Source organism: Halictus rubicundus, chromosome 13 (genome assembly GCF_050948215.1).
Source record: "Halictus rubicundus isolate RS-2024b chromosome 13, iyHalRubi1_principal, whole genome shotgun sequence".
NCBI lineage: Eukaryota > Metazoa > Arthropoda > Insecta > Hymenoptera > Halictidae > Halictus > Halictus rubicundus.
In genome coordinates, this window is record NC_135161.1 from 7,243,097 (window position 1) to 7,269,731 (window position 26,635).

The following is a 26,635-nucleotide window of genomic DNA, read 5'->3' on the forward strand; positions in this document are numbered from 1 at the left end:
TTAAACTGTATTTAGTAACACATTTAGTAATACATTTGTTTTAATGAAAAGGAGAAAAATGCCACGAGGAAATTTTCTGACCGAAGGCGAAAAAGCTGCAATAGCAATTTTAAACAAAAGAGGTGAGTCGAATAGAAAAATAGCAAAGGAAATTAATCGTTCAGAGTGTGTAGTAAGAAATTTCTTGAAATTGAAAGAAAATTATGGAAAGAAATGTTCTACGAAAGGAAATTCTGAAATAACGAAACGGGAAAAGAATATTGTTTTCTATGAAGGTACAAAAAATAGATTAGTTGCAAGTCAAATTGTTGGGAAAATGCAATTATCAGTCAAAAAGCGACGTGTTCAACAAATTTTGCATAATAATACAAACATAGTTTTTAAGAAACCACAGAAAAAGCCGATGTTGAAAGCGCATCATAAGGTTGCTCGGCGGCAATATGCAAAAAATCATATGCACTGGACTGATGAATGGAAGAAAGTCATTTTTTCGGACGTGAAAAAATTCAATTTAGACGGCCCAGATGGATGCAGTTCCTACTGGCACGATTTACGTCAAAAAAATGACCCTAAATTATCCAGAAATTTCCACGGTGGAAGTGTAATGATTTGGGGACCTTATGATGCGCTTCGAAGCCATCGAATAAAAGATACAGATAAAAGATGAAAAAATTATTCGAAGTTCGAATAAATCCGCTTCGAATAAAAAAAATTATCTTTATTCGTCGGATAAAAGTATTTATCCGATACTCGTCGGATAAAGATACTTTTTTTATTCGATCCTTCGATATAACGAATAAAGATAAAGTATCTTTTATTCGAATCGTTATTTAAATAATTTTTTATCTAAACAATACCCAACTCTGGCTGTGTCGTCATGAACGAGAGAGAGTTGAGTTCCTCCGTGTGGGCCAAAGAGTCCTCCTTGAAGGAGGGGTTCTTCGCTCGTTCCTCCGCCGGGATGATAGAGAGGAGTCGCGCGTACCCCTGCTCGAACTTCCTCCACAGATCTTGAAGATGGACAATCCGGGTCCTCAAGACGGATTTGGTCCACTTGCTCTTCCCCAGTTTTTTAAAATTCTGAAGAGAACGTTCTATAGCTTGCTGCATCAACAGCTGGGTCTCGACCGTTTCTGCCATGATCGGCGAGGTTTTACACTCCCGCACTTGCCTGCGCTTCACGATCCGGTTCGAAGGACCAAAATGGTTGGCGTCGACCGAAGGTCGGAGTCGCCCGGGGGCCGGGACCACTCAGAAATGAGCGCGCGAGGAGGCAAGGAGAAAACGGGAGAATCAAACTTTTGTCCTTTCGGAAAAATTGCACTTTATTCCCTCGGTTCTGGTTGTACGACGCACGAGGTGCGAGGCACTCGCGAGCGCGAGAGAGAACGCGCGAACGAGAGTCGCGAGCCGGCGGACGGACGGAGATCTTGCGCGTGCAAACTTCCGCTGTCGGATCGCGAAGAGGAAATCTTGAACGGCACGTAACGCGGCGCGGGAGATCGCGAGAATACTGCGACCGAGTAATGCGAGATCGCGAGAGTCTCAGAGCGCGAGAGATGTGAATCTTTACTTATCGAGACGAGAGCGGACAGAAGAGCAAACGTGCTGGAGCAATACCTTTCGACTGATGAGCGTTCAGAACGTTAAGAGAGCGAGAAGGCGTACGGAGGTGCCTTAAACAACAAAGACCGTCGAATGTGGAGCACCGTGATTGGAGCTCGCATATCGGACGATCCTTGTTTGTCTCAATTTGAAGGATTCAAGCTGTGAAATTCGGCCAATGAGAAATGAAACGGTTGACATACGCGACAAAAACCGTATGAAACAGCGGTCGCCAGTTAGACAATAGGCACCGAGTTCCACAGTTTGAATCCTGAACAGTATCCATAAAATGAAAAGAATATAAATAGTCTAAGTCAGAAGAAGTGTTTGGTATTTGGCGTCAGAATAGCTGCAAAGGGTTGATCCTCCTACTGTTTGAAATCTCACCTGCTAAAGTTTATCGCGGAGATCCACAGTCGAAGGAACCTCAATTCTAGTTCCATCGTGAACTCGTCAAGGTTCTATGTAGTATCTCGCGTACTCAGGTAATTTTTTCGTTGTACAGGCAGGAAAGCCGAGCACCTCTCGAGGCGCCAGTCGAAACTCGGCTTCGGGAGAGGATCGAGCGATCCTTCGTCGAAATAATTCAGCGATGCACAGGTCGAAACACGTGCGATGCGGGATAAAAGTTTGATAAATATCGGTCCGATGCGCGCGACGGTTGAGAATGCTGCATGGTGTTCCGGAAGCGTGTTGCGGCCAGGTAGCTCAGGTTGCGTCGGTAAACTGTAAACGAAATTCCGCGTGGACCGGAGTCGCAGGGAGATGTAGGTCATCGGACAAGTCGAAAGAAAAGGTTCTTTGACTCGCTAAAAATAGAGAGCGAATCGGTATAGAAAACGGGACCCGCGGTATACCGAAGGTATAGTCGACGGGGTCCGCGGCCGCGTTATTATTTGATGGGTGTTGCCTTTGGATCGCGCGTAATACTCTCGGCGACGCTTGCAACAGTCGCGGAAGAGATGAACGACGGATGGAGGACGAGGGACACGAGTTTAGGGACGATCGTGTCGAGGATCTGCGAAATCAAACGACACCGCTTCGTAATCAAAATAAAAGTTTGTTAACAGTCCAGTACGAAGTGTTCTAACGACGAGCTACGATCTTCTTTATATACAGGGTGGCCCACATAACTCTGAACAGCTCAATATCTCGAAAACTATGCCATCGATTTTAAAGTTCTTAGTCTTAAATTGCATGGAACTGAAGGGCCTTTCTGACTACATAAACGTGAAGTGGCCTCCCTTCCCCTTTAACGGGGGAGGGGAGGTACCTTTGTAATTTTAAATGGAACCCCCTATCAAATGTTACATATTTAGATTCTACCGGAAAAAACAAGTCAATTTTGTCTGAAACATTTTTTTGTCAGATACTTCCATGATGAGATATAACAGTTTGAAGTTTCGAGTTGTAGGTACTTGAAGCGCTCGGAAATAGCGTTATGGAATTATACGCGCTTGAGTCCTTTGTTTATTCCTGAAGAAACACAAACAATAATATTTACAATTCTTGAGTTTGACTCACTTATCTATGAAAATGTTTTCAGTTTAGAGCTGTTATTCAAGCAGTAACATTGTGTTTATGGCTACTTTTGACACAGAAGTGAATATGTTATTAACGTTAGGTGAATGCCAAAAAAATTATTGGCGTGCAGCAGTGATGTTTTTTGAACGTTATGGGGTCAAAAAATGTCATGCAACATTTCATAATTTAGAAAAGCGGCTTCGCGAGCACGGTGAATTGTGTAAAAAAACTCACAATAAACCTAAAGCTGTCACCAATGAAAATAATAGTGCCAGTATTCTTGCTGCAATTACATTAAATCCTCACATTAGTCAACGTACACTTGCACAAACATCACATATTAGTCGTTCATCAATTCAACGAATTTTGAAACGGCAAAAGTATCATCCATATCACATGGTTTTATCACAAGAGCTTTCGATAGCAGATTACGATCACCGCGTAAGATTTTGTGAGTGGCTGCAGGGTGTTGTGGAAAATGACTTTTTCTGCAAAATACTTTTTTCCGATGAGGCCACTTTTATGAATTCAGGGCATGTAAATAGACATAATCTGCATTATTGGCCCGTGGAAAACCCAAATTGGATGCGATGTGTTCCCTTTCAACATCGATGGTCTTTAAATGTTTGGTGTGGCCTAATAGGAGATTTTGTGATTGGACCTTATTTTTTTCAAGAAACTGTAACATCTGCAAGTTATTGTGATTTCTTAAAAAATCATTTGCCTACGCTTTTGGAAGATGTGCCACTGTACGTTAGAAGATAAATGTGGTTCCAACAAGACGGCGCTCCTCCACATTTTGCAATCATCACCAGGCAATTTTTGAACGAAAAATTTGGGAACAAATGGATAGGTCGTGGGGGACCTCGTCAATGGCCTCCTCGATCCCCGGATCTAACACCATTAGATTTTTTCTTATGGGGATATGTAAAGGACAAAGTTATGTTTGAACCACCGACGACAAAAGAGGATATGAAACAAAGAATACGTGACGCTTGCGCTTCAGTGACTCCCGAAATGTTAAAAAATGTTAGAACAACTTTGATGTTTCGAGTAAATAAATGTTTACAAGCCCGTGGTGGACATTTTGAACATTTAATTTAAAGTACATTTTATTTCTGCACGAATAAGCAAAGGACTCGAGCGCGTATAATTCCATAACGCTATTTCCGAGCGCTTCAAGTACCTACAACTCGAAACTTCAAACTGTTATATCTCATCATGGAAGTATCTGACATAAAAATGTTTCAGACAAAATTGACTTGTTTTTTCCGGTAGAATCTAAATATGTAACATTTTATAGGGGGTTCCATTGAAAATTACAAAGGTACCTCCCCTTCCCCGTTAAAGGGGAAGGCAGGCCACTTCACGTTTATGTGGTCAGAAAGGCCCTTCAGTTCCATGCAATTTAAGACTAAGAACTTTAAAATCGATGGCATAGTTTTCGAGATATTGAGCTGTTCAGAGTTATGTGGGCCACCCTGTATAAATACTGTAAAAATACGACACACATGCTGTGACTCTCACATCGAAGTATTCTCGTAGGTACATGCGTATTAATCTATGAAATCCATAACATTTCGCGCCAACGACTATAATACTCATTCGATGCGCGAGCGGGCTCGCGCGATAACGTGTTCCGGCGATCCGGAGGTGATCGCGTTTATGGTACAGCCGCCTTCAGTGTCTTGTCTGCGGACCCTCCTCCAACTTCCGCCAGACAACCTGAGGAAAATGGTGTAAGCTCGATTACAAATGGGTTGTCTACTAGTTGGCAGCCTAGACCGGCTGTCCAGACGACCATAAAAGCAAGAACTAACGTTACACATTTCTCTAACTAGAGCCTTCTCCCCGTCGTGGCCGCCCTCTCTTTCAAGCTGTTCCCTGACCTCGAGAACCTGAAGAGCTCGGACCACCGCTTCCGGCCGGCCTCCCAGATGAGGATTCTCGCCGGGACTGTTTGGATTCTCCCAAATCTCGCCCGGAGGCACCTCCCATCCTTGCGCTCGCGCCTGCAGGACGCTCTTGTCCTCCTCCAGTTGCTTCACCCGCTGCTCCAAACTCCTCACGTACTGCATCGTCTGATCTGTAAAAGTATACCGGCGGTCTGCGTTGCGTTCCTCGGCTACTATGCTACTTTCTCGGAGCAGTTTCTCCTTGAACACGCGGGTAGATAGTTGCTCCTCAGGTTCACGGAGATTACCATTGAAGGTGGACGCGTGGCGAAGTCTCGGCGGCGCGGTCTCCTCGGCGTTGGTGCTCGAGCTGGAACCGTCACCGTCGTCCCTCTGGCCACCCCCTCGCTCCTCGTCCAGGTAAAGGCACAGCTCCTTCAGCTCCAAATTATCCTTGATCAGCTCCTGCTGCTTATTGTCCAACTGACGGAGTTTGTTCTGATAGGCGGAGACCTCCTGGCGCATCACGCTCGCCGTGTACCTGCCGAATCGTTGCCATTCCCTCGCCAGCTTGCGACCCTTCTGACGGTCGTCGTCCAGGAAACAACAAAGATCCCGCAGCTCCTGGTTGTCGTCGCTTAATCTTTGGTTCGCCTCCTTCAACGCTCGCAGCTCGCTCAGCTGCGGGAAAAACGGTTTTGCCTTCAGTCGGGTGTAGTTCACCGAGCTAATCAACGAAATTAATCGTCCGTTGCGATTCTAAGCGTGTACACGCGTAGATGCTTTAGGGGATCCGAGGTTCGCGGCTGATCAGTAGACTGCCGGGAACAAGTTCTTTCTTCAATCTTTTTAGCAAGTCGAAAATAATTTATTGATCACACTTGGTCAAAATTATTAGACACGACTTTCGTCGTTTGCTTTCCAGAATTTGAATATAGTAACGTCCCCAGATTGTATTCCTAGATTGTAGTAACATTCCTAGATTATATCCACAGATTATAGTAACATACCTAGATTATATCCCCAGATTGTACGAGCATCTCTAGATTATATCCCCAGATTGTAGTAACGTCCCTAGATTATATCCCCAGATTATAGTAACATTCCCACATTATATCCGCAGATTATAGTAACATCCCTAGATTATATCTACATATTATAGTCATATCCCTATATTATATCCCCAGATTATAGTAACATTCCTAGCATCGTACAATATCCGCCATACTGAAAGAAATGGACGATCGGCTGCCGCCCTTGAAGGTTAATCTATTTTAGATTGATAGATGTTTGAGATTTACCCGTTATTGTTATAAATGCATAAAATCCGCAGTCTACTGATCAGCTCATGGCACCAGCCAAGTAACTGGAGTAATCGAACGTGTGTTTCGAAAGACAGTCCCTTACATTAGCTTGTATTTGTGAAACGATATAATTTTTGAAACAACCGCAAAATCGGAAGGGCTATCGCGACTGTAGAAATAAGCTTCGTCGAACGCCATCCTGGTCTTATTCACCGTGTTTGGTTCGCGAGAAATGAATCGATCTCGGTCGGTGAGGCACACACGTGTGCGTGGCCGGTGCGACTCGCGTGACCTAGAAGAGGCCCGAAAACTTCCGCGTGACGTGCTCGCGAGATTCGCGTCGGTCCCGAATCGAGATTTAGCGGTTCGGGGCCGGTGGAACTGTTTCAAAAGCCCTGAGAAGGAAGCATCGTCCGCATTATCGAGCCAAAAGACGAAAGAATATTCTAATGCTCGACAAATGTTTGCATTTTAATCGAGCATCTCTGATTATGTCGAGCCACGCGTTAAATATCCTCTCGTCATTGAGAGGAAGGGATTGGAACGAGTCAGTGAGAAGATCCGCTGACGAGTAGCACGAATAGGTATGTCGGACGACGAAAACCGAGTTTCTGGTTCTTTTCACGCGAGTGAAGGAAACTTGAACGGGAACTCTCGCACCGTTGAAGCAAAGTCGCGATCAATCGTGCGACTTTTCCTGGTTGGTCGACCGGAGAAACGGAGGAGGAACGTCTTCCGTCTCTGGTACGGTATTTCAGAAATTCCCCGGTGCGTCGAAAAGTTGTACGAACCTCGATGCCCCGGATGAGTTCACTTTCTATCTCCGTCGCGCGCGACTACCTGTGTACGTACCTGTCCCCGGCGATCTATCGATAGGTGTGTTGCATGTGTGTATGTTTCGAGGTATTTACCAAGGGGGGACCATACTCACCAAGCTCTGTATCTGTCGATTCTGCTCGGCGGCGAGCCTCGCGATGTCGGTCTCGGTCTTGCGGACGAACTTGAGCATCTCCACGGGTCCGAGTCGGAGGAACTCGTCGTCGGTGATCCTCTGTCTGATCGGCGGCGTTTGGGCACTGTTTACCGTGGGAGGATACTGACCGTTAGGCGGCAAGTATTGACCTTGGCCGACCTTGGCCTGCAGGTAGCCGGTTTTCGGCAGGGCCGTCGCTGTCAGGGCAACGTTACCGCCTTGGGGATGGTGTCGGTGCTCTATCCTCGGCGAGTACTTGCCCTGCGCATCCTTCTGCTGCGGTATCGGCCTCGGTTGCGTCTGTTGTTGTTGGTGATGGTTCAAGGTCACCGCGGTGGGACCTTGTAGACCGGTCGCCACGCCGGCCGACACGGAGGAACCGGCGCCGAAATGAGGATGATTCTTTAGGATGCCGGCGGTCGGTTGCGGCGGCGGTTGATAACGCGGTGGCACTTGTTCCACTGCCGCTGGTGGCTTGATCACGTGCGAGGACTGTTGCGGCTGCTGCTGCTGCGGCTGGGACTTACTCTTATTGGACATCGCGGCTAATTTCGCTTCAGGCAGCGCCGTGTCCCATTTCAAAAACTCCACCACCGGCGGCTTCTTCCTTGTAGCCCGACTCGGCGCTCGCTCGAGACCCAGCAAGATCTGGGTCACCGTTCCGGTCCCTCTTTCTCTCGCGCTCGTTCACCGCTATCTACTATCGTTCGCTCTCGCGAGATGATCAAACCCACCGCTCGCTCACGGCAGCTGGGCCCCGTCCTGTTCGAAGCCTCCGCCGCTTGAACGGTCCCTTCGAGAACACCGTCGCCGTCGTCTGGCCCACGAGAAAACGAAGGCTCTGGACGTCCCAGTCACCGAACCCTGTCGTCGAGACAGCACCCGTAGGAGATGCAACTCTTGTCAGTCGGCCGAGAGAGACGATTCTCCTTCACCGTTCGTTCGTTCGTTCGAGGCGCGCGATGGAGAGTCGATAGGAGCGGAACAGCCTTGGCTTCGTCGCGGGATTAAAGAGTCGTCGTCCTCGCGTCACGCTTAGGCTCTCCCGAGAGCTGTGATGGTCGCGCGTGGTGGTAGTATGCCCGCGTTCCATCTGTCAGCGGCGGCGGCGGCGACGGCGGCCGACAAGGGCGGGCATAGTTCCTGAAATAGGGCCCCCGAGAAGGTTCCGGTGGTTACCGACTGGCCCCGACAACCTCTTCGCCCAGCTGCTGTTCTACGCCTGCACACCAGCCTCTGTCTCACGAGATCGCGACGACACCGACGATATTGCACTCTCGAGAGCTAATGCGCCCGACCGGCCCCCCGTTTTTCTCGCTGCTGGTGCTGCTGGCCCGCCGCCGCCGCATTTCACAAGCCGCTCAGTGCCGTAACACCGAGTGGGGCATTCCCCGGGTGAAACCCCGTCGTCCGTGACCGCGCACCAGACCTGCGATAGACTTTCACGCACAACCTAATCGTTCTCGCGCGGGACCAGAGAAGAGTCTCTCTCTCTCTCTCTCTCTCTCTCTCTCTCTCTCTCTCTCTCTCTCTCTTTCTGCTCCTCCGGTGATATCGGGCCGTTTTACAGAGTTCGGTCCTGTTTTCGGTTAGGGAACAGGGCCCGTTCGGCGACGACACCCTGACACACTAGCGCGTATTCGTCTTCGGGTTCGGGACTCGCGCGAGTTGTTCGTCGGGATCGCGTCCCGCGTCGATCCGGAGCGAATCTCTGACAGGAAACCGCGGTCGATGAGACTCTCTCGGGATCGTCGCGGGTTATTCGCGAGGAAATCGCGCACTGCCAATATGGCGACGACCGGGGTCTGCGAACCCTGAAGCGATCGCCGACGACGCTCGGGCCTTAAGGTCGCGACGCGGGAACGCGAGGCGCACCTCCGATTGGGCCGTCGCCTTCTTTCGGGAGGGGACTTAACGGCGTGTTTCACCTCGTGGGAGGCTACGAGGAGAGCAGAATGCTGGCTGCGGTCGCGAGAGGTCCCGATCTCGACGGGCCCGGCCGGGGCCCGAACAACTCCTCGGTGTCGGCAACCCGACGCACAGTTTGGGCCGTTTCCATAAAACATTAACCCTTTGCGCTTGGAAGGGACGTCGCAGTAATAGTCGGAAAATCCAATGTTTCTTCCGAGGGATGAGACGGCTCGTTGATTGTACAACGTGACAACTCGGAGAACGCAAAATTTTCTTCGAATATATGTTCCACCGACGTGATGTGTCCCGTTCGCGTTGCAAGCGAACGCGAAGATAGAAATGAGAAATGTGTCGGGATGTATGAAAGAGGATATCAGCTGTCGCTGATGGCGCTGAGCGTAGGCTTTCACGCTTGCGATAAGAAGTAGCTGGAACCATTATTTCCGTGAAAACACAGTCTAAATTAGCTGGCGCAGTTCCGATTGTGTCGAGGTAAAATACCCCCTAATATGGTAGTTTCGCATCTGAGCAAATATGTAGATTCTACAGGTCACCTTAAAAAGGTTATGTCGCGTCGGGAGAATTGATCCCGAACCGTACGAAGCCATAAATTTGAAAAGGGTCCCCCGTCTGCCTTTCGTTCGAATGCCGTCGGTGTTGCTCGCTGTAGAAAAATATTTGTGAACACAGACTATTTCGTTGGAATTCTTCCTTGGATAGTCGCACGCGCCAGGTGTTCAAGACCTGTCCGCCGAAAATATTCTACCTGTTGCGCTCAGGTGCGCTCACACGGCACCTCTATTCTTTTGCCGTTTCCATCCAGTGCGGGCAGGTAGAAGCCTGTGGAATGCGCTTCAATTCCGGGTCATCTGAGACGACACGTGACGTCGCCCCTTTAAACGATTCGGACCAAGACTTGGTCCTGGATCCCGTACTTCGGACAGGTTCCGCATTGATTAATTATTCTTCTGTGCAACCCTTTTTCTGTGAAAGTACATATATGATCAATTACATAAGTAGGACTGCAATGACAAAAATTGTTAGTTCCTCGTGACTTCAAGTCATTGGAGGCGCCCCGTAGACCCTGGTGGACCCTGGTCAACCCTTTCCTTTCCCTCCTTTACCTGTCCATCCCACTTCCTCCGTTTCATGTCCCTTATCCTTTTCATCCCAAGCTCCTCTTCCCCTCATCCCTAAAAACCCTTCCCCTCTTCTCTTCCCTAGATTCCACCCAGTCCTTCTCTCTAGATCTTCTCTTCCCCATCGTATGATGATTAGTATGCTTCTATTCCTCCTCTGTTCCTTTCTAGTTCTGTTCCAAATCTAGTTTATAACAATTTCTACTGTTACTGACATCGTCAAGCACTCCTGTGGACATTTTGCAACTGAAAGAGCTAGAATGAACCTTCATGCATCTCCCCAAAAAGTTTTGGACCAAAATTTGCATCAATTAATTAGTTATTGATTATTTTCTGAAACGTTGTTCGGTTCTCTTTATTCGCGCAAATGATTCTTGCCGAATTTGTCGTAAGGTACAGTACAAATTCCGGCAAGATCCATTTGCTTTTGCTAAACCTCCGTACAGCGCCAAATCATGCAGCGGCAAAATGCCCAAACTGTTAGCCAAAATTACTAAGTAATGTCGCTTAGCATGTTTGAACCCACCACCGTAGAGACGCCACCATTCACTTTTCTGCGCATTTGTTATTCTTTTGTTAAATATTTATTTATTGCACGATTCTGACCAACTGTTTTTGCACAATATAGGTTCAAAATAGTCCAATAAAGAATCCTTGTTCGTCTAAATATTATTTTATTGCATAATAATTGTGTAGTCAACGATGCCTTGCTGTTCCGTATGAGAAATATTTTTATTCTTCGCACAGAATCCTGTTGTTGACGTATTGAAACAATAAATGTCTGATTATTCCAGAATCTGTAAATTATCCCATTATTTAGGTATTGCAATCATACAGTAATTGGAGTAAGATACATACAGGACGTGACCACAAATAATTATTTTATATATCCTTTTTTTTCCAAATACCCAATACAAGAACCATGTTCGATTTCAGCGACATCTGTTACAGTTTTCAAAGCATGTTTTAAAAGCCGTATATTTATCATGGTCATGGTGGCTTCTACAACTTATGGGATGTACTGACATTCGGAAGAATGCTATGATGGATGTGGATTTGTTAAGACCAGGCACAGTGCCAATTTCACCTGACACGATCCTTTGGTTTGAATTTTTATTAAATCCATCTTTATTACAGCAACATTTATCGAAACCCTCCCCTGGTAAATAATCAGCTAACCTCGCGTTCGAAGAAACAGTCAAAGACATATTCCGGGAACTTTTGCGTCTTAATTACACTTTCATTATTGTTGTAGATCCTTCGGCTACGGATTTGATAATAAAGTTTATGACGATAAATTCTGAGCAGAAGGATAACGAAGTGAAAATCGTTGATGCCGAAACGAACGAAACGAAACCCAACACCACACACAAATGGAGCCACAGGAATCTTGCTTTGAAAATTTTATCACTGAGAGTAGCTGCACATTTAAAATGGGATTTGGACGTTCTGGAGAGAAAGTTACCTTTGCCGATACAAATGACACTGCTTCAAGATCTTATTTACGTGACGTCCGATATGACCGTCGAAATACCTGCTGTACCTGAATTTTCTATACACGCTATATCTGACCAAGTACTGTTCACAGTAGTTTTATACCATAGGTGGCACATCAGAGCAATCACCTACAGAGCTTTGAATAATAAACAGTTGAAGCAACAATTTCTTCATATGTAAGACCAGAAACTTTTATGTAATTAGACCATCCATTACATTGGAATGTTCATATTCATATTTCAAATTGTGCATATCAGTCCAGGTATTCAAGAGTCGACGTATGTACCGCCTGGGATGGTTGACGATATAATTAGAAAATTGGAAGCACACCTGCCTACCAGTGTAAATGTTTTAAACAATGTTCTGGAAGCTACAGAATTGAGTCCAAAGATTTTATCTTTTGATACTTTCCAAATGCTGACCGAAGATAGCACTGAGATTAAACAGAATTGGGAGAACATGTTTCCTACAGATATAGAGGAATTTAAATGTCAGGTATTAGAAGGCTTTTAGAAGATGCTGAATGAGTACGATTCCGTTGCTATTGATTCCTTTAATATTCAGTTTCTGTTTAGATACATTATGATCTGGCAAAGTTTCATTTATTGAAAGAAGAGTATGAGATAGCAAAGCGTCACATTATACAAGCGAAAGAACTATTTTATAGGCTGAAGAATCCAGAAAACTGGCTGTATTGTAAAGTACAAAAAGAATTTTTAGATGGTTGTTGCTTGGCATGCGAAGTGTCCGTTGAAGGAGTCACAGTGAGCCTTACTCAACAGTTGCAAGCATCGATCAAAGATCAGTATACGGTAGGTATTTTAAGAAGGATGTAGAAACAATGTTCAAGCATGCAGTAATAACGTATTTCTTTTTCAGAATATATTACAGATTTTACAGGCTGATAACGTTACAAGAGAAATTCCCCAAGTTTACAGGGACAATTTGGAGCTTGATATACAAGGGGGATCTGTGAATAGAAAGATCGTAGTAGCGCGCGATCTTTTGCTTCAAATCCAGTGTTTAAATTTAGTTAGAAAAATCTTAGATGGTAGTATCATTCTCGGTGACTACGTCACAGAAATAAGAGCAGCCGGTCCAAAAGGAGTTGACGTGTTCTTTTGGGTAAAATAGCTCTCCTCACTGCTTAAAAAATGTTCACATATATATATACATGTATTACTCTACACTTAAATCTATACGATGCTTGTTTCAGGCTCTCTCCAATGTTTTAGAAAAGACTTCTACGATTGACAGGAAACGTATTTCTCATTTTCTACTTTATCTTGTACACACCAGTGATATCGATGGAATCGCTTCTAAAGTACTCGAAGACTCTGCGTACGTGGCATTGTTTAATGAGAAAGAATTGGGTGAAATTCGGAAATCTGTCGCTGTCGAAGAACTCGAATTACCAGATTTATTGCTGAAGAACGACTGGAGCATACCATTGGTAACATTTACCAGTTAGTATGGATGTTCATTTCACGGTACACATGTTTTTTGTACATCTAACACGATATTGCTTCCGTTCGCAGAGAGTACGAGAGTCGAGATGTTCGAATTAGAGCAGAAGTTAATACAGACTTACAACACTGTTGAAATCCATGAGATATTGATGCATTTGGATGGGAAGCACCGGATGAAACCATTGTGGCATGTGAATAGCTGTTGGGAACTGCCTATCCCGTTGCAGAGCGTGGTAATGTCCCTTCCCAGAGGTTTCCTTCAAGATTATTCGTATGTGTTACTCGCCAAAAGCAGAGAGTTGGCAATGTCCAATGATTTCGAAGGCTCGATCGAGATTTTGACTGTACTGGAAAAAGAAGCACAGCAACATTCTCAAACTGGGAACACGTTGATATTTAAGTTATGTAAATTAGTGAACTGGGAGTGTCTTCTGGTCGAGATATGGAGATGTCTTCATGCTTGGCCAGCAACGAACATATGTGAGCACAATTACAATTACGATCTTCTTTTTCTTTTTGTCTTTTATCCTGCGAACAATGAGATAATAAAAATACTTTTTCCAGGCGACACGCAAAGTCTGGTTACAAGATCCAAGCAGTGTCTTGGAGCGTTACAAGCGACCGATCAAGTTATACCTCGACAAGAGATCATCGAATATTGCACTGTCTTTCTTTTAAATATGGCTGAATGGGATTATCTTACCAGCTTGGAGAAACGTTGGAGCTATACAGAATTCGCGGCAGCCATTAGCAGTGTCTGTCAGGATATTGTAAAGTATAAGAGCGGACGGAAGTTCCCAAGAGAAGCATGGGACATGGGTTTGTTTTATGTGACCTGACAGTGTGCACACTTCTCGATAGATTCCCGTCTATACTAAACGGATTCTTTTATAGTTTTAGCCGCGTTTGGGCCGAGCAGAGACCAACCGCAAAAGCGTAGCAACAGCGGTAGCAGCGGGACTTCCGGTAGCGCCACGAGAGACGTTATTGCTAGCATCGGGAATACTCTTGGCAGATTACGGGAACCTATGGTTCTTACTGTTGTTATTTCATTATTGGCGCGTCTACGCAACGTTTTGCGTGACGAATCTAGTCTCGAATTGCACACGCAGTATCTTTCCCTTTGGCCAGCCGGCGTACCAAAGTAAGTTTCCATGTATGTACATCAATAATCGCGTTATTATTATTAACGATACCGTTCACCGTTTTCCAGCGCAAACTCTTACAACATTAGGACCATAGGGGAACTACTGTTTCAGCTATTGACGCAAGCTTTAAAATATTATCCGAGCAACGTTCCTTGGTTGAGATTAATGGGGGATCTTAATTTTGGTTAGTTTTCAGATATAATAGACGAACACGAACAGTTTTGCTCGTCGCACGAGATACATCAGGGCTAACGCAAGCGTATTCAGTTTTAGGATATTACGAGAGTGCAATGAAGTATTATTTAGAAGCTATAATGGTGGCCAGCGATTTGTTTAGTCAACCAGTACCACGATCGCAAATTGACGATCTCGTTTACAGACGCATGATCAAGTGCTGCGCTCATTTGCAATGCTACACCCAAGCTGCTGTATTGTGCCAGTTCCTAGAGGATGTTGATTATTCTTTAGCGTTTAAAATGGCAGCGAGCGATCAGAAAAGTTGCGCGCCGGCTGACGCTATGGACGCGTATTATCATTGCATCTGGGACACGACGATCCTCGAATATCTGATACATTTGCATACGAAACGCGGCGAGCATCACAGGAAACAGCTAGCAGTTAGTAGCGCTCCGTACACTAATGTTTTCTTTTTTTTTCTTTTTTTTTTTTTAAAGAGCGATCGATTCATATGGTGTTGCCGTTGTAGATTAAAGTGATTGGCCTATTGGAATTGAATTCCAATAATAACGAGGAGATACAGCGCGAGGCAGCGAACATTCGGAAGGCAAAATTTTTAAGGGCATTGGCGAAACAGTATGTTTATTAATGAGAATTTGTACGTACGAGGATTTATACGATTGTATATCTTTTTACCACTCAAATATACTGTTTTTATATTTATAGTTACACCAGATAATTGAAACAATTGAATCTCCCTTTTTTTTTCCGTGGGGAAAATGACATTACGCATACCCCGACTCCCTGGGGGAAGCCGGGGTTATTAACAGGACACCTCCCAGCTATCATCATACCCCGGAGGGACCCGCCCGGTGTCCAATTGAATCTCCCTCCATTCCTATGTTCAACCTGTACCAATCACGGCTTTTTGATTTCGTTCGTTTGTTTAATCGCATTACGGGCCCGGGATAATAACTTGACTTTTCAAGATTCGGTGGTCGGTGTCTGCCGTACAATTTCCTTTAGAGAAATGGTATTACCTACAAACGTGTAGCTGACTGATGAACACGAGATGGAGCTATTGTTGTATTATATACATATACAGACACTGGCTAATGGATCCGAGTGGATTCAAGCCTTGTTATATTTTTGTTGTTGTTAAGCTTAATAGCAATAAAGATATTTAATAAAAAAAAAAAAAAAAACATATACAGACACACGTTGCTGCCGAGCGAATAGGCGTCGAACATAACCACAACACCGACGAGATATATATAAAGACTGCCAGCCCCCGTGTTAAACTGCGAGTCTCCAGGTGGGTGCTGGGAGCGGTCCGTAACGGCCCCAATGTCGAGATACTCTATTCGGTTGTGGAACTAAGAACGTGGAACTATCACTGATCTCAAATACCAACATCGCTAAACATGCCGCGCTCGCTACCTAAATAGAACATTCGCTCGTGAATTACGGAAGAAACGTCAGTGACATAGGCAATAAATAAACGTATAATGCGTAGAATGAAAATAATTATTTTTTATTGCATAATTTCATTACACTCACACAATACATTACATTACACATTACATTACACAAGTTTAAACTTTCATACGTGCGCGATTCTCCATCCGCTTACATTGTATGTCGTCTGTCGTCGCTGGGTCTTTGAAGCTCGGCGCTCGGCAAAAGTTATTCGAACATTTATTCGAAGCCTTCGAAGAAAAGATACAGATGAAAGATGAAAAAATGTCTCGAAGTTTGAATAAATCCGCTTCGAATAAAAAAAAGTATCTTTCTTATTCGAACCTTCGAATATCGAATAAAGATGAAGTATCTTAGTATTGTTTCGTTACATTTTATATTTTTTATATTTTATAAGCAATGAACTTTATGTATAATCAATAATTGTATTGTTAAATTTCATTTTCTGTGAGTAATTGTCAATCCATATACATTAGTAAACACATCTAGACTTTTGCCCGAAATTCGGCAATTTGTCCGCAGTGTAATGAAACTAACTTTCGACGATCGATAGTTTTTGCGAGTGTGATCAGTCGGTTGTTTCAAGGATTGTTTTTTCTTTTTTTTCATCTTCCATTTCTCTCTCTCTCTCTCTCTCTCTCTCTCTCTCTCTTCGTTTAAATAAAAAAGTTCGCTTTGGTGCCAAAACTTGTCTCGAAAAAACGATGTAATTTCGTTGTAAAGATCATTTCGCGGACAACATATTTAATGAAAATGGTTTACTATACAACTTTTAATTTTACCTCTTTCCCTGCTCATTAATAATAATAATATATATCGTTTAAAAATCAATGCCGGTCGCGGGCACAAAGAAAACGCTCGCTCCATCTTTCATCCTTTTTCGTTTCTTTTCTCCTTTTTTTAACACTTACAAGTTATTCTGAGATTTTGGAGCATTTACATGTAATGCGCATTTTCGTTTCTTTTTCAGTTTTTTGTTTAACTTTACGATCTGCGCTACGGTTCTTAATAAAAAAAGAAAGCTTCTCGCAGGTAATTATCATTTATACTCGATGGGCGCATGATCATCCGTACGCGAACGAATCCGTTGTTTTCTTTTTTATCTCTCTCTTTCTCTCGCGTCCTTCGATCATATGGCGGAAGTACCTTACGGCTTTGTACACGGCTAAGAGTTCGCGGTGAAACGGACTATATTTACGTTCGGTCGGTGTCAATTTTTTCGTGAAATTCGCGTCGGGTGCTCGCTGTTGCAATTTCGGCTCTATACAGACATAGATTGGACTTTTAGGAAACATAATTGACCAGTTCTAAACTGCTCTGTATAACTGTATATGGATTTCAAACCTTACCGGCCCCCTGCTGGTTCCCCTGCAGCGCCCCGTTCAAAGGAGCCTGGATTCGGGCCGCGGCTGGCACAAATCTTCGGTAGAAATTTACCACTCCTAGGAACTGTCGCAGCTCCTTCACAGCCGTCGGTTGAGGGAGAGTTCGAATTGCTTCGACTTTTCCTGGCAGCGGTCGGGTGCCACGCGCGGACACTGCGTGTCCCAGAAAAGCCACTTCCGGTGACCCGAAAACACACTTTGCCGTATTCACCAACACTCCGTAATAGTCCAGACGGCGAAAAAGTTCCCTCAAGTGGTGCTCGTGCTCCTCGGGTGAAGTCGATGCCACGAGGATATCGTCTATATACGCGTAACACCACTCGAGGCCGCGCAACGTTTCGTCCATGAACCGTTGAAAGGTTTGTGCCGCGTCTCGTAGACCGAACGACACGCACGGAAACTCGTATAGGCCGAAGGGTGTCGTGATCGCGGTCTTCGGGATATCGTCTGGGTGCACCGGAATCTGTTTGTACGCACGCACTAACTCTATCGTTGAAAAAATTGTCTTTCCGGCCAAACACTGCGCGAAATCTTCTATACGCGGAACGGGGTATTTGTCGGGTATTGTTCTCGAATTTAACGCGCGGTAGTCACCGCACGGCCGCCAAGCGTCGCCTTTTTTGGGGACCGGGTGCAGGGCCGATGACCAGCAGCTTTCAGACGGTCGAGCTGTTCCATCCCTCACCATGGCCTCGAATTCGGCCTTTGCGAGCCTCAGTTTGTCGGGGGCGAGACGTCTCGGTTTGCAGGACACCAGGGGGGCCCCCGGCGTCGTCCGGATGTGGTGGCACGTCGAGTGCTTCGTCGTGCGGTGTCCTCCCGACGGCCGCGTAATATCCGGGAATTCCGCGAGGATCGCGAGAACCTCGATTCACCGGGAATCGCCTTGACGCTGTTGTTGTTGGCCTCTGCGACGCGTCCCACTGCCGTCAAAGACGTGCGACTATCTATTAGCCGTTTTCCCTACGCGGAGGGCGGCGATCTCGCGACGGAGATCGGCGATTTCGGCCACCAGGTCGGCTTGCCCCGAAGGTATGGCAGCGACTTGCGGGCGCGCGGACACCTCCGCGACGGCGTCGGCGAGCGCGGCCAACTCGGAGAGCGATTCCTTCTGGCGCGAAACGATGAGGGCCTGTATACTCGCCGGAAGACGTCCTACCCACAAAGTCTTGAGAAAATCGTCCGACACTGTGTCACCCGCGAGGCCTTGAAGTCGTCGGAGGAAAATTGACGGTTTCCGGTCACCGATCTCCGCGTGTTCCAACAGGCGCCGTATATTCTGTTCCTTGGAATCGGAGAGTCTTCGGATTAATTCCGCCTTTAGAGTTTCGTATGCGTCGGTCGCCGGGGGATTATTAATGATGTCCATCACCACGTCGGCATACCTGTTGTCCAGATTCGCGCTGACGTAGTGATACTTGGTGGAATCCTGTGTGATTCCTGCCAGCACGAACTGAGATTCCAGCTGTCGGAACCAGGTCGTCGGGTTCTTCTCCCAGAACGGCGGAACACGGACCGCTATTCGCGCCACTGCAGCATCGGTGTTACTCGCGGAATCCGTCATCGTCACGGGATCGTTACACACGGGATTTGGAGTCTTGTCTCTCTCTCTCTCTCTCTCTCTCTCTCTCTCTCTCTCTCTCTCTCTCTCTCTCTCTCTCTCTCTCTCTCTCTCTCTCTCTCTCTTTTACCCTCTCAATCACACAGTCGTTACCGCATCAGGAGGAGGCAATCCGACGAGTACTTCTTCCTCGAACAATGTTCTTCTCGTGTTTCCCTCGAGATCTGCTTGTTGCGCGACGGCCGCACGCGGTTCGACTTAGCTTAGTTAACAATGGCAGAGATTTGTCGTTTCGATTCGCGCGAGCGCGCGCGAAAATTTTGTTCCCGCAGAGGATAAATCGCGTCGGAGAAAAAATTGTATAATAGCAGAAAATCACTCGGTCCTGAACCTACTACCAGCAACAACAGTGATCGAAGGACAACACACATTCTCGGAAGCGACCGTTTCATTCTTGTTTCGCCTTACGCGAAACCTCGTTCTCTCTCTCTCTCTCTCTCTCTCTCTCTCTCTCTCTCTCTCTCTCTCTCTCTCTCTCTCTCTCTGTCTCTCTCTCTCTGTCTCTCTCAATCCTCGACGATACACGACCGTAGCCATTTTCGTGGACATTCTCCCACGTTCGCCCAGCCGTCGAACTGCCGTCTAATAATTATTAATAGGCCTACTTATAAAGTGTCTACAATGCTCTCGCGATGTCGCGGCAACATCGTCGCCCGTTCCGTTTCATTCTCTATTTTCAGTAACTCGTGTATTATTATTATTTTTTTTTTTGTTGTTGTTCCGTGTTTCCGTTTTTTTCCCGGGGTTATGTGGGACTACCCCTGGGGAAAAATTCTCCAGAAGGCTACCCACTAAAAACCCACGCCCACCTAAGCTAAATGGGAGGTGCCTGGATCACGCGTGTACTCAACAGGACACTTCCAGCTATCATCATACCCCGGGGGAGGGGTTCACCTCCCCCACTGCCTACGCTACAAGACCCCGGGCGGAGGGGCCCGCCCGGTGTCCCCATCCCTGGAGCCTTCGGATTGGGCTTCCCGAGCCCCAGCTCGGTCCACCCGCAGCTCCCGGAGTCTTCGTGCCCCGCTCGGGGCCGGTGTCCCGAAGGAACCACCCCGGCCGAGGCAGGAAGACGCCGCCACCGGAAGGAAGGGCCGTCGGAGGAGCGATCCGGCACGCCCCGACCCTTCCTTTCCCCAAACCCCCACGGATCCCACTCCCCAATCGGGGAGGGAAGGACCGACACCCCCCCACACCGGGAAACTAACCCGGGGGGTGTCGGCCTATGACGGGGGGAGCTATGCTCCCCCCGGGGACCCGGGTCAGCTCACGCCCCGGGCCCCCAAGTTCACCGCCCCCAGTTGTGCGGGCACAACAGGGCGCGGAGAGACTCCCCGCGCCGACAACACCCCGCCCCCCACAACCGGGGGCACCTGCTGACGCGGGGGAGACCCCCGCGCCCTCCCCGCCCCCGCCGCCCCCCTACTGGAAGGCACACTCTCTTCGACGGCCTGCAATAGAAGCAACGAAACGCCACCTGTACTAGGCTCGCCGGCGGCGGCCTGTGCTCCAGAGAAGCTCGATCTCGAAGCGATGAAATCGACCGAATCCGCAGTGCCTCGCCCCGAAGAACGGTCGCAGGACGAAACGGTGGCGTCCTCGTTAGCCGAACCCACAGCAGATCAAGCGGAGACGACGGAGCGTCCGATTGTCGAGGTTCCCTCTTCGGCGTCTCCAGCGAAAGCGTCACAAGTCGAGAAACCCCGCGAAGCGGACAGCGACAGTCTCGTGAACGAGGAGGACGAAGACGACGAATCCCGGTCGACAGAATGCTCGACCAGCAGACTCATTCGAGTATCCCTTACCACCGGAAGAGCTCTCTTGCCCGCTAGCGACCATCAGTAGTTGCAGTATCGTAGCCGAGGCGAAGAGCGAGTTGTTGTTCCCGGTTCCCGACAAGGACGACAAGCCCAGCACGCGAAACCCGACAGAGACGCTTCTTCTGACACCGCCCGGAAGTCCCAGTCCTTACTCCACTGTCGTCGCCGTGACGAAACCGGTGCACGATGGCCCGACGACAACGTCCACGTTAAACTCCTCGCAGACGCACGTTCACTTAGACAACCACGCACAAGACCAAGACCAAGACCAAGACGAGAGCTATCGACATAGCGAGAAAGACCCGAGAGTTCGCCCTGTTCGCCTTGTACCGTAAACGAGCACGACGACAGTGTGTTGAGGAACACCGTTCTAGCCAAGTCTCCGGCGGAGACTGAGAACCAGGAAGAGAGCTCGATCTCGTGTCAGTTGTCGAACAACAACACCACGAGAATCGCGATCCGAGTGTTTCATTACTCGTCCGCTTCGACGTTATTCTTTTAATTCATCTTTTTTTCCTCACCCCGCCCGACACTATCTGTTTCTTGCCCTCTGTTCTCGGCGTCCACGTGTCTTGGCGAAGATAACACACACACCGAATTCTCCATTCTATTCGAGTTTCCCGACACGGCACGGCACTTTTTCGCGGCGGCCCCATGTTCCCAATGCTACCAACACTTTCCATCGGTGGAATCGTGTTTCCCGCCGCGACTACGCGATCGCGAATACCTGGGGCGTCCATTTTGCGACTTGGAACGCGGCCAACGGAAGTCACGTTTCCCTACGCGGAGGGCGGCGATCTCGCGACGGCGTCGGCGAGCGCGGCCAACTCGGAGAGCGATTCCTTCTGGCGCGAAACGATGAGGGCCTGTATACTCGCCGGAAGACGTCCTACCCACAAAGTCTTGAGAAAATCGTCCGACACTGTGTCACCCGCGAGGCCTTGAAGTCGTCGGAGGAAAATTGACGGTTTCCGGTCACCGATCTCCTCGTGTTCCAACAGGCGCCGTATATTCCGCTCCTTGGAATCGGAGAGTCTTCCGTCCGTTCCGTTTCATTCTCTATTTTCAATAACTCGTGTATTATTATTATTATTATTTTTTTTTGTTGTTGTTGTTCCGTGTTTCCGTCTTTTCCAAAAAAAGTACATGAAGAATACTGCCACATAGGAATAAAGCAAATGGAAAATAAAATTATACCATATTATACAGCAAAGAAACTAACAGAAAATATAAAACACATTTGTAAAAATTGTGTAATATGTATAAAAAACAAATCAAGAGGACAAAGGAAAAACGGATTAATATCATATTTAGGACCTGCAAAAGAGCCATTCGAGATTATGTCAATTGACACAATCGGAGGATTTGGCGGATCCATATCAACACAAAAATATTTCTACACCTTTTGGTGCACCATTTTACGAGATATGGATATATTCTAACATGCAAGACACAAAACGCAAACGATTTTATAAAACTAATCAAGATGGTCACAGATAATAACGAAATTGGTATAATCTTGTCGGATCAATATCCAGGAATAAATTCAAAAGAATTTAAAACATTCTTAAAAGAGAAAAATATTCCAATAATATTCACGGCAGTTAACTCACCATTTTCTAATGGCCTCAATGGCTCGTTTGTTGGCTCGTCCTGGGAGACCTGCTGCTCCTGTGTCGCGATGATCGGCTCCTCGACGTCTCTGGTCGGTGTCTTTTCTTCGTGTACGTGTTCTTGCTCGGCGCGTTTCACAGCGGCGTTACCTAGCTCGCAGGCTACGTACTGTATCGGCTGCTCGACGACTTCCTCTTTTTGTTCCGCGGAGACTGTCTTCTGTTCCGGTGATTTTTCCTGGAGCGGGGGCGGCGCCTCTGCCATTTCCTCTTCCGGCGGCACTTGCTCTTTCTGCTCGGCCGGAGGGGAGGTAATCTGTTCGACGAGCTTGTTCTGCTCGCGGTCCGAGAACGATTCTGGGACGTTATCGACGAAGACGAACGTATCTACCACCGGCAGAGCCTCTAGCTTCGCTAGAGGAGCCGGGGTGGTTTGTTCTGTGCGGGATTCGTCTAGGGGTGAAACGTGTGGTATATGGGGTGCAGCGGTGAGATCGCGAGATTCCGCGGACGGCGGTGACGGAGGTGACAGAGGTGACGATCGTGACGGTGACGGTGATGGTGTTGTCGGGGATGGTGATTCGTCACGCTCAGGTGGGCAGGTGGAGGATAGGACGGGTATTGTTGTTGTTATCGGCGGTGCAACGAAATTGTCTGCGCCGGCAGCAGCCTCGGCAGGCAACTTGAGGGCCTCCGCGAGCAATGTTGCGGTAGCCGCGGCCTGCTGAGCCTGCTGAGCCTGCTGCAACGGCGACGGGTCTATGGGCGTCGGTGGTGGACTGGACGGTGGCAGGGAAGGAATGTCCTCCCTGGTTTTCCTCTCAATGATAGACGACGGCGTAGTAGCGACTGTCTGAAAACGGAGACTTCTACCGGGTCCGGTATGAACTGGTCCACCGGCTGGACTGACCTCGACTAATTTTTCCTGTTTCGTGTCGTCGATAGGGACGGGAGACAGATTGGGTTCCCCCGGCTCTTCTCCACCCGGGCTACTGACCGCCGTTGCTGCGGTCGGCGTCGACGAGACCTCGTCCTTGGTCTCCGTCGAGGCCGACGACAAGTTCGGCGCGGCCTCGGCCTCCGCCGATGGGCTTACACCGGACTTCTGCCCGACGGGACTTGGGTCTACTTCCTCGCCACCCCGAAACATCACCGATCACAATTAGCAATCGATCTCACAACAGTCGCCGAGAATCACGATCGACCGAGACGGTCGAGTACAGAAAACTGAAAGCTGAAAGTAGTGATGGCGCTGCTCCTAGGTTCCATGGTTTCCGGCCATTTTGTTATGTCGTCGCAAATGATGATCGCCAGCAAATCGTTCGCGCTGCGTTTAGCGCGAGCGATTCCGAAGGCCATTAACGATTCTCCGTTAGTGTCCGACGAAGAATAGAGTGCGAGGGGCCATCTGATCCGCCGGTCCTCCTCGTGGATCGTGTAGATCCGATCGTGACGCAGGCATTAACCGATCCCGTTGCGTTGCTTCTGTTATAAAAACTTGTGTATGTAATTGAACTGTGTCTGAATTTACTTTGGGTTAGCTTGGGATGGGCCAAGGTGAGCCTTCAATGCTTTCCTTGTTTACCCTTGGCCCACCTTCACCTTCTTCGTAAGCTCCTGTCAATTATTAACAGAAACACACAGCTTTCGTTTCGGAGTACCTTTTCATTCAATGAACATCGGCAATTCTTTCTCTGTATTTCTAATTAAAATTTTCTTCTGAACTTTCCGAAGTTCCTGTTCTTAAAATTGATATTTTGTGGCTTCCTCTTCTTGTAGGGATAACTCTGGACTACTAACCGAACGATACCGCCCATAACTCTCACGATCGGTGCAACGATCGGTGTACCTTTTTCCGGTATATTCTTATTCCCTTCATCGATTTTGAATATACAGTAGAGCTGTGCGGATTCAACCGCCACGAGCTCGTTTACTTGTAACTTCGAATGCCTTCCTCTCCTTAAAATCGATTATGTCAGAACCGTGCAATTTCGTGTCAATATACAGGCCCTCATGGTTTCGAGCCAGTTTCCATGAGCCATAAATGCATACAGATCCGCAGTCTAGTTATTACTCCCACGGAAACAATAGTAAATATTCAATCACCGAGATTCCAGCGAACGAGCTGGGAATTACAGTTCCGGACAAGTATAAGCGATAAAAGCTTGAGCACGCGCGATCGACGTGTTGTCCGCAGATAATCGCGGTCTCGCGGAGAGCTTTTTCTCTCACACCCGGGTGTGCCCGTTGTCGACGATTAATCAACGAGACGGCTCCGTAATTAAAAAACGGACCGCGTTCAAGCGGCCAGGACCGACTACGAAGTCGCCGGAGACTCTGGGGAATAGAGCAGACCGTCGCGATCGTCTTCATCACGTCACCGGAGAGAATCCACCGTGGGGAAAAAATAAAGTAAGAAACAAAACAACACAACAACGACCGGGGCAATTAACGGGTTATCGTCGGTTTTATTCAGGGCGCGACACGGCTCCCGATAAGGTAAGACTCCTGACTCACCTCTGCGAGAGTTCCCTCCTTGCTCACTTCTCCATGCTCCGGCGGTTCTTCGCGCGTTGGCTTATTTTTGTCTTTCTTGTTGAAACTGATCGATCTGAAGGATCATTTCTTCTTCATCTATGAACGAGGACTCGATGAACGAGGTACCGATAATGATCGTAATGACTCTCGTTACGAGCTACTACTCGCGTCTTCCTCTCCTAAGGTCGTTACACGCGCGATTCACCAGTCAACAGGTCGTGTGTCTCAGTCGTCTCCTTGCGCCCCATTGCAGTCTGGAAACCCGTTCTTCAGGGCCAAAACCGAATTTTTCAACTTGCATGTTACCAACTGTAGGAAGCTGTCGGCACAAGCTATAGAAACCCGATCGCCTAGGACCGCACACGGTCGGCGTACCGTTGAGATGGAGAGGGCTATCGGAGTTTATAAAACGCTTATCACCTGAAATAAACAAATGACGAGTGGCCCGTTGTCGGCGACCCGCAACGGTCCACGACAGTCAGTCTGGGTAGAACGGAAGAAAGCGAAAGACGTGTTCGCTGTAGCATCCATTTAAATAAAGCTAATATCAAATACGGTTGTATTACCTTTAGTTTTTAGATTTCCTACACAACGAATTTTTCTATACATCCATCGACAACTCTTCCACGATACGAAATCCAAAATACAGTGATTTCTTTGTATATGTCGCCAAGGCCTTGACGATAAACGTCGCGAAATTATCCCCACTACCGCGGGGTATACCCCGTGAGGGGCCCCCAGGCTCGAGAGGCCTCGGTCGCCACAGAGGACGACACATGACGCTGACAAGACCCGCGTTGTTGACATACATCGAGAATTCACTGTATTAGCCATTTCAGTCAATTCAAATTCAAAGGGAAATTAATTACTCTAATTCGTTATAGGGTAAGGGTCCCAATTACTGTGCGTATATTAATTATTTTCTAAGCATAATGAATATTGAAAAAGAGATACATAACATCTATATTAACTGATTTTAATGAAAAAATTTAATATTTCTTTTTTAATATTCATTATGCTTCAAAAGGAAGTATAGTTAATATGCGCACAGTAATTGGGTTCCTTACCCTAGTTTCAGTCATTACACTTTTTTATAGATTCGAAAAATATTTTTGACTTTGGAGGTCACCTGGATTTTTTGCAATATTTTTGAGTTCGTGCGGGTGTCGAGACGAGTTCAACGACCTACTGTAAACCCCCCAAATAATGTTGAAATAATTTTGGCCCGATGAAAACGGGGTTCCAGGACATTGTGCGCTCTGGAGTCCACGGACGTGGTAACATTAGGGTTGAACGAGAACCTCACCTTTTCCTTCTTTTTGGCCTCCTTGCTGTCTGGGGAGGTGACAACGTCCGAACTGGCGGGGCTGGTGGCATCTGTGGATGTCGCGGCCTCAGCCGATTCCGCGGGCGAGTCTCCAGCAGACTCTTGCTTGGTCTCCTCGGCTTTCACCTCTTCTTGCTGAAACAATGCGAGGTCAATTTATTCGGTTGTCAAGCGCACCAGGTCATTTCAGTGGGAGTTATGGGGAACCTA

The 26,635-nt window shown here is 47.3% G+C and overlaps 3 protein-coding genes across 3 annotated transcripts; 1 reads left to right on the plus strand and 2 right to left on the minus strand.

Moving 5' to 3' along the window:
* Positions 1 to 4,718: 4,718 nt before the first annotated feature.
* On the minus strand, positions 4,719 to 8,077 carry Ccdc85 (coiled-coil domain-containing protein 85). Its single transcript, XM_076799015.1, has 4 exons — positions 7,260 to 8,077; positions 5,333 to 5,705; positions 4,950 to 5,215; positions 4,719 to 4,854 (listed from the first exon to the last, which is right to left on the minus strand). The coding sequence occupies exons 1-4, from the start codon at positions 7,839 to 7,841 to the stop codon at positions 4,810 to 4,812; spliced, it is 1,266 nt and encodes a 421-aa protein (XP_076655130.1). The 5' UTR covers positions 7,842 to 8,077; the 3' UTR covers positions 4,719 to 4,809.
* A 3,248-nt stretch (positions 8,078 to 11,325) lies between these two features.
* Positions 11,326 to 15,371, plus strand: Ints8 (integrator complex subunit 8). Its single transcript, XM_076798946.1, has 12 exons — positions 11,326 to 11,513; positions 11,607 to 12,024; positions 12,106 to 12,343; positions 12,424 to 12,660; positions 12,728 to 12,973; positions 13,065 to 13,314; positions 13,387 to 13,797; positions 13,882 to 14,136; positions 14,212 to 14,461; positions 14,531 to 14,649; positions 14,733 to 15,082; positions 15,172 to 15,371. The coding sequence occupies exons 1-12, from the start codon at positions 11,363 to 11,365 to the stop codon at positions 15,289 to 15,291; spliced, it is 3,045 nt and encodes a 1,014-aa protein (XP_076655061.1). The 5' UTR covers positions 11,326 to 11,362; the 3' UTR covers positions 15,292 to 15,371.
* Positions 15,372 to 22,257: 6,886 nt separating this feature from the next.
* LOC143360507 (uncharacterized) lies at positions 22,258 to 23,710 on the minus strand. The gene is made up of 3 exons (XM_076799440.1): positions 22,561 to 23,710; positions 22,370 to 22,385; positions 22,258 to 22,264 (listed from the first exon to the last, which is right to left on the minus strand). The coding sequence occupies exons 1-3, from the start codon at positions 23,708 to 23,710 to the stop codon at positions 22,258 to 22,260; spliced, it is 1,173 nt and encodes a 390-aa protein (XP_076655555.1).
* Between the last annotated feature and the right edge of the window lie 2,925 nt (positions 23,711 to 26,635).

Coding starts and splice junctions, on each gene's coding strand:
- LOC143360507 (XM_076799440.1), bottom strand. CDS start 23,710: ATGTTTCGGGGTGGCGAGGAAGTAGACCCAAGTCCCGTCGGGCAGAAG.
- Ccdc85 (XM_076799015.1), bottom strand. CDS start 7,841: ATGTCCAATAAGAGTAAGTCCCAGCCGCAGCAGCAGCAGCCGCAACAG. Junction 5,706..7,259: donor ATCGACAGATACAGAGCTTG/GTGAGTATGGTC, acceptor TTTTTCCCGCAG/CTGAGCGAGCTGCGAGCGTT. Junction 4,855..4,949: donor TAGTTAGAGAAATGTGTAAC/GTTAGTTCTTGC, acceptor CATTTTCCTCAG/GTTGTCTGGCGGAAGTTGGA.
- Ints8 (XM_076798946.1), top strand. CDS start 11,363: ATGGGATGTACTGACATTCGGAAGAATGCTATGATGGATGTGGATTTG. Junction 12,025..12,105: donor AAGCAACAATTTCTTCATAT/GTAAGACCAGAA, acceptor TGTGCATATCAG/TCCAGGTATTCAAGAGTCGA. Junction 12,661..12,727: donor CGATCAAAGATCAGTATACG/GTAGGTATTTTA, acceptor TTTCTTTTTCAG/AATATATTACAGATTTTACA.